This window comes from Vespa mandarinia, chromosome 2 (assembly GCF_050613455.1).
Source record: "Vespa mandarinia isolate Hongniang chromosome 2, ASM5061345v1, whole genome shotgun sequence".
NCBI lineage: Eukaryota > Metazoa > Arthropoda > Insecta > Hymenoptera > Vespidae > Vespa > Vespa mandarinia.
This window is the reverse complement of record NC_140811.1, coordinates 12,160,302-12,170,000: the sequence shown is the minus strand read 5'-3', so window position 1 is coordinate 12,170,000 and position 9,699 is coordinate 12,160,302. Positions and strand designations below refer to the sequence as shown.

Genomic DNA, 9,699 nt, shown 5'->3' with positions numbered 1-9,699 from the left:
TAAATAATAAAAAAGAGAAAGAGAAAGAGAAAGAAAGAGAAAAGTAATGTCAAATGATAATAATACTTCGTTATAAATTAATTACAAATTTCTTAAGTTCACTCGTATCTGTGTAGAAAAAGGAAAAAAGAAAAGTAAAAAAAATATTAGTTTTATTTAAATGTCGGTATTTTAATATTAATATAACTTTATCTGATATGAAACAAGGAAAGTAACATTATCAAATGCTAATAATACTTTGTTATAAGTTAATTAAAAAATGTTTACAAAGTAATACTCGTAGGTGTATAAAATACATATTAGTATATTATAGACATAACGTTATGTCAATATTTTTGAAAAAAATATTGAAGAAAGAAACGTTATCACATATTAATAACATTTTGTTATGAATTAATTAAAAAGTTCTTATAGTGTAATACTCCAGTATATACGGTAAATATTGTATATATGTATATACCGTTATGTTAATAAATCTTATATTAAATATACATTAAAGCAATTAGATGTACCTACATATAGATACTATATGTGAAAAAATTAAAAATTTTCTCAAGAACATTTAATTATTTATATTTAGGAAAGAAAAAAAAATTAATTCTCCGTCGCTTTTATTTTCTAAATTTCTTTATGGGAAAAAGAAAGAATATCCAGTAAAATTTCTCCTTTTATTTTTTCTTCTTTATTTTTCTACTTCTTTTTCCTCTTCTTCTTTGAAAACGAACAAATTTTTGAAAAATACATATTAGTATTATATACATATTAGTATATCAATATTTTTGTAAAATATTGGAGAAAGGAAGCTCTTGTAGTACTTTAGTATGTACGGCAAATATTATATATATATATATATATATATATATTAATATCTCTAATATTAAACATATATTAAAATGATTAGACGCTTACTTATACATGTGTACATATATCTGAGTTAAAGCAAAAAATTTTTCTCAAAAATATTTAATATTCATGTAACGAAAAACTATCATCATAAACGACAAGGAAAACGACAATAAAAACAAAAATAAAAAATAAAAAGAAGAAAAAAAAATTCGTTCTCCATCCCTGTCATTTCTTAAATTTCTTTATGGAAAAAAGAGGGAAGGTCGAATAAAATTTCTCTACTACTTCTTCTTCTTCTTCTTCTTCTTCTTCTTCTTTTTCTTCTTCTTCTTCTTCTTCTTCTTCTTCTTCTTTTTCTTCTTTTTCATCCTCTTTGAAAACGGAGTAAATTTCGAAAGAGCAAGCTACCGAATTTTAATGAGAACGCGATAGAAAGGAGATAAACAGAGAAAGAGAGGTAGACAGATAGACAGAGAAAGAGAGATAGATAGATAGAAAGGGAGAGAGGTAGAAAGAGAGAGAGAGAGAGAGAGAGAGAGAGAGAGAGAGAGAGAGAGAAAGACGATTATAGAAGTTGAGGGGAACTCCGTCGTTATACAAAAGGACGAGCTTGAGATAAGACAAAAGTGGCCACGTCGTTGGTGAGGATCGAAAGGAAACGGAGAGGAGAGGAGAGATGATAGGTACAACTCTCCTCTCAAATGGACCATTCACTTCAAGATCTTCTATGGAGTTGTCGACGATCTCGCGGAACGCCGATCTCTTCTTCTATTTCTTGCGAAAACGCGTAATGAGGTTGACGAGAGTCTTCTATCTCTTTCTCTGTTTCTATCTCTCTCTCTCTCTCTTTCTCTCTGTCTCTATCTCTCTCTCTCTCTCTATCTATCTATCTATCTATCTATCTCTCTTTCTTTTTTTCTCTCTCTCTTTCTTTTTTTTCTCTCTTTCTTTTTTTCTCTCTCTCTTTCTTTATCTCTCTCTCTCTCTCTCTCTCTCTCTCTCTCTCTCTTTCTTTCCCTCTCTCTCTTTCCGTCTCTCTCCTTTCTCTCTATCTCTCTGTCTCTCTCGTTCCTATCCTTGGCTGACAAAATTTCTTCGTGCTTGAGTACCTTTAAAGACTTTACCAAATTACGACCAGTTGAAATTATCTAACCCGTTGGTCTGATATAAACGTTTAAATGATAACGAGATGTGATCGAAACTCGAACGTTACCAATATTATTATTATTATTACTTCGATCGATGATTCTTCGTTCATATACATCTCTTAGAATTTTGCGAACGTTCTTCTTATCGTTCTTTACGAATATAATCATTTATGATAGATAAATATTTATATCGTAAAAATTTTAATCGTCCTTTTTTGTTTTATGAAATAAATACGTATATATATGTATATATATATATATATATATATATATATATATATCTGATAAATATCTTCGAATGATTTTATACATAACATTTCGAAGAGTTTAATTAATTTTTTATACGTATTAAATTAGTTATAGAGAATCTGTATCAATGATCAAAGTTCAAAGCATACTTTGTTTTTGATTATAAATTAATAATAGATATTACCTTCACTGATTGTTCTAGAAACTATAGAACATTATTAAACGTTGATGTGTATGTAAATATATTTGACTAGTGATATTGATATGAAATTTATATATATATAGCTCCCTTCAAATTCATGTTGTCACACAGCATGAATTTCATTAACAAGTAATCTATTTTATTAATCGCTAATCAGAAAATAAAACTAATATCATATATATACATATATATATATATATATATATATATATATATATATCTCATCTGCGATAAATAAACGTAAAACAAAATATTCATATTAATAAATATACTACATTATTCTTATAAATTAACATGTAACATACATATAACTACATCATAAATCTTTCAATAATTTCGTTAACAATTGCGTTCTCCAATCAAAAAAGGAAAATTAATTTAATCCTATCTGTATAAGTTTAACAAATTAACCAGGTATTGAATATTAATATCGTATGTTAATATAATATTGTGCATAAGCACACACACACACACACACACTTTTTATATATATATATATTTAAATATATACATATATATATATATATATAAATTTCAGTTATTATTAGTACAAGTATACTTGCATACATATATACAAATATATATATATATATATATATAGTTATATATATAGTTACAAAGTTGTATCAAGATAAATTAATTAAGATATAAAAATATCATCGAATAATATTAGAAGAATAAATAAGAAACAGCTTTGGTGGAATATACACACATGTACTAATTAAAACATAGACGAATCGAGGTCGAAGAAGCGCCCGCGTGTTATAACGCCGAGCAGATTAACCATGCAGTTTTCAACAAAACTTCGGGCATTATTTCGAACGTATCCGCAGCAACAATGTAGGATAATAATAGAACGGAAGGAACGTGATGCCGCTTATTAAAGCCCTCGTGCTTCAACTTTCTCATCCGATTAACCGGGATTTGAATCGTACGGTTGCTCGAACGAACATAACAACGAACGAATGAACGTAAGTAGAAGCAAGTAAACGAGCAAGTAACCGAGAAAGCGAGCGAGTAACCATACAAACTGCCTGAGATATTAGGAGAGACAATGTCCTTCCATCTAAGTAACTTCGATCCGTCATAAGGATTGATAGTAACTAAAAGGTTTCATCAAGAAAAGTTAAATGTTACTGATATATTAATATTATATATATTATTTATAATATATATTTAATTAATTAATTATAAATAATATATATATTATTGATAATTAATATTAGATATGTTAATATTATATATATATATATATATATATATATATATATATATATATATACCTTAATTTATAACAAGTATTTAATCGAAATTTGTATTACGTGTAATAAAAAAATGAATAGTAAGTTTTTGTTAAGTTCTTGATAAAATTCAGGATTTTATAAAAAAAAAAATAAATAAATTTTGATATATTAATATTTTATTTATATATATAAATATAAATAAAAAAAAAATATATATATATATACATCTAATTAAATTATGCCGACCAGTTTAATCGAGACTTATGTTGATCGAACTTTAATCAATGAATAGTAATTATGAATGATACGACACGACTTCATTTATCATTCATAATTTATCCGTACGGACGGTGTGCTTAAAATATCTCATGATGAAACCGTTGTGCGATAAAAGAAAAAAAAAAACGTAAAAATAGAGAAACAGATGACGGACGGGAAGATTATTTTCGTACGAACAAAAAAGAAAAAGAAAAAATGCGTCGCCCCGTTATCCTTCTTCCATCCCTCACCACCCTTCCCCCTATTGAGTGTATATTTTCATTGTAAAAGTTTTCGCGTCGTTCTCGTCAAGATAACAAAGCGGAAGGAAGACAGTTTCGCTTATCAAAGTTGCGAAGCGTAAACTTTCCTGATCTGATTAATCGCAGGTAGGATCGTTCGCACGATGATCTACGTACTCTACGATATGCGAATACGTGGATGGTGGACCGACCGGATGAGGAATGAGGGGATGAGGAGGTGAGGTGGTGAGGAGGTGAAGAGGTGAGGGGTTAGAAGGGTAGGGGGTAGGATGACGAAGGGATGTGGGAGTTATAGAGGTGAGGAGGATATGTCCCTCCGAAGCACGATTTTTCAAGGGTACAGATTAGCTTCTATAAATCTACTCTTCTCGAAACTCTCCCATAGATCTCTTTTCCATGGGGGAGTTCTCGACATCGATTTTCCTACATTCACGTGAAAAACATGGATGATGTTTTTGATTTTCTTTTTTTTTTTGAATGACTAAATTTCTCAATAATGTCACGTCGTTATCGGGAATGATAATCTTTCAATTGTAACAATTAAATCTATCGTTTTATAACGAATATCGTTTTAATTTGATCATAATTTATATATTAAATATTTGAATTAATGATCACGAATAGAATAAAAGATATTTTTTATAAATTATAGGTGGATACGTCCAACAAAATTAACATTACAATAAATTTGTTAAATTATTTTATTAAATTAGAATAAATTTTTCTATAAATTAACGAATTATATCAATGATTTGAATTAATAAAATTAAACGATAAAATTTCATATTTTTCTCTAAATTTGAAATTTCACATGAGATATGATAATATGAACGATCATCGTCAATAATTATATTATAAAAGATGTTTCTTTTGAAATTAATAAAAAAATAAAAAGGAAAATGTGTATCTCCACCATTGGTATGAATGAATAAACATGATCAATGACTAGAGATAAATATATTTAACTCATAGTCGCTATAAATTCAAGTCGGACTATCCAATCCCCCTTCTTTCTCTCTCTCTCTCTCTCTCCCTCTCTCTCTCTCCCTCTCTCTTTCCCCGCCTTCCCTCCATTTAATGTAACTTTTAAACCGGACACGTAGACCGTAGATACAGCCAACGGACAGGTAATCATTTATTTATAAATCCGTCGCCGTTACGACGGCGAAGGGTTCAACCTTCACGTTTTCTCTTTAGCTTGGTAGGTACCCGCCGAACTAGTTTGCAAGTTCCTCTCGTACCTTTTCTGTTAAAGAGACACTCATGCCACAGAGCCAAGTGGAACAAAGAATAAACAGAGACTGTCTTCTAGTATGGCATATGACAATAACGTCATACGCTCTTCAACATCTATACTTCGTGACTCCGTACGAATTTTCTAGTAAGCTTTTCTATCAAGAAAGTTATTTAAGGAACGTAACTATACATGTATTAAACTCTAGTTACTCGAATAAAGCAACTAGATAATAAAAATAAATAAATAAAAATATAAATAAACTAATATATATATATAGATATATATGTGTATATGTGTGTATACGTGTATGCTTTTGATAATTAAATCGTTAAAAATGCAATGAGAGCTTCGCTTTAATAATACTACACGCTTACTGATCGTTCAATTCGACAACAATGAAATTGTATCAATGTAATGTCATGCTTTATGATTTTTTTTTTTCTTTTTTTATTATATATGTATATGTAGACAAGGATAAAAGTTTTAAAATCTGTGTGAAAAATTATTGGTTTCTTTTTTACCTTTTTTTTTGTTACTATTTTCAAAAACGTGCATAAATGTCGCCAATCCGTGTTGATTAAAAAAGAAGGAATTCTTCAAAAAAAGAAGGAATTACTCAAGATTCAAAATAATAACGAGAACGTTATTATTAATAACGTATTCGCTTTTGATTGAAAAAAAAAAAATAGATAAATAATAATAAAAATCGACAAAGCATTTCGAAAAAAATAACTAAGCAATTTCGTGAATTCGATTTTATACATGTATTTTTAAACATTCTTGTTAATATATGTTTGCTTAAAACTGATAACTCTCTCTTTCTCTCTCTCTCTTTCTCTCTTTCTCCTTTCTCTCTCTCTCTATCTCTCTCTCTCTTTCTCCTCTCCCTCTCTCTCTCTCTCTCTTATTCTGTCTCCCTCTGGAAATAAAAGTTAGGCCGAAAAGGAAAAGTTAAAATATTTTCCACGCTCGTTCTAACTGTACGATACATATTTACTTTACGTATATATATATATATATATATATATATATATATATATACTTATGTAAAGCAGGTAAATCGTAATAAGAATTTACGGTTAGTAGAAACATTAATATAACGTATATGTAATTTACCATTACATTCACAGTTTTCGTCCGCATCGTTTGTGTCGACGTTTAAAAAAAAAAAAGAAAAAAGAACAGAGAAAGAAAGGGAGAGAGAGAGAGAGAAAGAGGGAGAGAAAAAGAGAAAGAGAGAGAGAGAGAAACCAAACCACCATGAAAAATATAGTGAAAAGAAGATCGAGTTATACCGCGAGAAGGAAGAAATTAAAAAAAAACAATATCAAAAAAAAGAAAAAATAAAAAATAAAAAAGAATAGGAAAGGGAAAATTTCCTAAAAGTTCTATCTTATCTGTCATCGTAAGCTTTTCCATCTCACCCACTATGCCTCACCTCCTTCCTCCTATCACCTATGAGATAAAAATAACTCATCCGAATCTACCCATAAAACCGACCGGATTTGAAACGACCAAGACTCCGTGGCGTAAATTTTATTTTATGACTACTTCCCGATCGAGATACGTATGGACAGAATGACAAGGGAGACAAGAAACTTCCTTCCCTTTTGGACATGTATGACGTCAGTTAGTTCAGATAGAAAATCTTTGCTGGCTTATCTTTTTCCTTTCTCACTCCATTCCAAGGAAAACGACGGAAGAACTTAAGAAAACAAGTACTTATTTACGAATAATCTCGAACACTAGTCAACCCTAAAAGATATTTTATTATAGTGCTATAATTCGTTTTTCCATAAATATATCATTCGTTTAAAACTGATTAACGATAAAGCAATTAAAATTAAGTTTGTATTGTTTTCAATTAATTTCTCACAATCGATCTTTGAAAGTATCGAAACATTTGTTAACATTAAAAATTCAATTGATCCCTGAAGATGGCTTGAAAATTATATATATATATATATATATATATATATATATATATATATATATATTTGAACGATAAGTAAATAAAATTAATCGGATGAATTAACTTTCGGATAATTATCGACAGAGTTATTAACTTAAAATTATATTAATCAATTTAATTTCATTATCTGTGCCATATCAACAGAATTATTAACTTAAAATTATATTAATCAATTTAATTTCATGATCTCCGTCATATCGACAAAATTATTGTTAATTTAAAAACATAGAAATTAATTTAATAATCTTTATCATTTCGTAATCGATCCTCGGTTTTAATCGTAAATTATTTCGTTCACGATTATTTATTGAATACAGAAATTTCGTTCCTAACTATTCAAATTTGTATATTATTTTTCTCATCGATCTTCATGAGGAAACAATGATTTTCTTTTTAATCGTTATCATAATCGATAAAAAAAAATTGATAAAAAAAAATTGATCGGTCATAATTTTCATTAAAAAAAAAACACAGCTAAAATGTTAATAACGAACTCTCGTTTGAAAAGAAAGAAAGAAAGAAAGAAAACAAAGATAAAGAAAAAATAATATATTAAAAAAAAAGAAAATATAACGACGTAAATTTCGAACAACGAAACACGAAGTTCGACAATTATTATCTTCTCTTGCTTTATTATCAAAAATGCATGTGAAATTTTCATAGTCGGTTGATTTTTGTGTTCTAGATAATTAGCTACGACTCGACCAGAGGTGGCGTGTCGGTGGTCACGGAAAAGGGCGACAGTACGACGAGTTTCCTCCTCGTTCAGGAAGCCAAACCGTCTGACTCCGGACGTTATACGTGTAATCCCAGCAACGCTCAACCAAAGTCGATTACCGTTCATGTACTCAATGGTGAGTTACTTGATCGTAGTTATCATCTCTCATTCTCGGAATTTGAATATTTCCCTTTCGCTTATAATTTTCTTTTTCCTTCCCCTCACGATTTATCATTCAAGTAGTTATTATGTCTTTCAAATTTATTTTTTCATTTTTTTTTTTTTTATCGCGCTACTCGCAATCTTTCTCTTGTAAATAACTCTAATACTTGCTCGACACGAACGAACAAAGGGAAGAAACTAAAGAAAGGAAGAAAGGAAAATGAAAAGAATGAATATAAGAAATAGAATGCACTTTCTTCGTCTGATAAAATGATCTTCTTAAGTTAAAGTAAGAGAAAAATGAGAGGGGAGAAAAAATAAAATAAGAAATGAGAAATACAAAGAGAGAGAAAGAGAGAGAGGGAGAGAGAAATGAACGGTAGCTTTCTATATCTGTCTTTTTCTCTCTTTTTTATCTGTCTCCCTTTGTCTCTTTCTCCGTCTCTCTGAAGAGGTAGACATTTTCAGAAAATTTAAGTGTTGTCCTCTGTTTCAGGAGAGTATCCCGCGGCAATGCAGCATGGCGGTCAGGCGAAACAACCGAGGCTCTACTCACTGCTGCTTTGTCTGTGCCTGCTTCTTTATTAAGGAAGGAAAGAATTAAGGAGAAAAATAAGAGGGATCGTACTCTCTCCGTCTATCACTTTCTCTCTCTATCTATCTATCTCTCTCTCTCTCTCTCTCTCTCTCTCTCTCTCCATCTTTTTCTCTCTCTATCTCTCTCTATCTCTTTATCCCTCTTTCTCTCTCTATTTATCTATCTTTCACTATTCATCTATCTACTTATCTCTTTCTATCTATTTAAAACCATAGAAACTCTGAGAAATTCTATAAGAAAGGGAATGTACCAGTGAAATTTGTCACTAATCTTTTGGTATCAATTAAACGGAGAAGACAAAGGAAAAGAGAGAGAGAGAGAGAGAGAAAGAGATAGATAGTTAGATAGACAGAAAGATAGATAGATAAATAAATAGATAGATAAATAGATAGATAGATAGATGGATGGATGGATAAATGGATAAATAGATAGAGATAGAGAGATAAAGAGAGAAAAAAAAGAAAAGAAACATAGAAATACAAAGAGATAGAGACAGGGACAGAGACAGAGAAACAGAGAGACAGAAAGACAGAGAGAAAGACAGACAGAGATAAAGAGACAGAGAGACAGATAGAGAGAGAAAAAGAAGGAGAGAGAGAGAGAGAGAGAGAGACAGAGAGAGAGAGAGAGAGAGAAGAAAGAAAGAAAAAAAAAAGAAGAAAAAGAAAAAGATTTTAATTCAACATCCACGACGCGAGATGAGACGCAAAAAAATACTGCCCCCCCCAGCCCCTTCGTTGCACGGATTCCTTCCGCGTATTCGTCCGCAACCTTCGATTTGGTCCGCTAAACGCTCAACAAA

The 9,699-nt window shown here is 30.0% G+C and overlaps 1 protein-coding gene across 3 annotated transcripts in view; it reads left to right on the top strand.

Annotated features, from left to right (window-relative positions):
- LOC118440631 (zwei Ig domain protein zig-8) overlaps nucleotides 1–9,237 on the top strand; it is a 324,123-nt gene extending 314,886 nt beyond the window's left edge. For 2 of the 3 annotated variants that reach the window (XM_085665055.1, XM_085665054.1), the window contains exons 7-8: nucleotides 8,105–8,273; nucleotides 8,796–9,237. In XM_085665055.1, coding sequence (XP_085521181.1) covers nucleotides 8,105–8,273; nucleotides 8,796–8,887 — 261 coding nt within the window. In that variant the 3' untranslated portion in view covers nucleotides 8,888–9,237. The remainder of the gene's footprint in view (nucleotides 1–8,104; nucleotides 8,274–8,795) is intronic. The other variant, XM_035863962.2, reaches the window with a different exon arrangement.
- The last annotated feature ends 462 nt before the right edge of the window (nucleotides 9,238–9,699 follow it).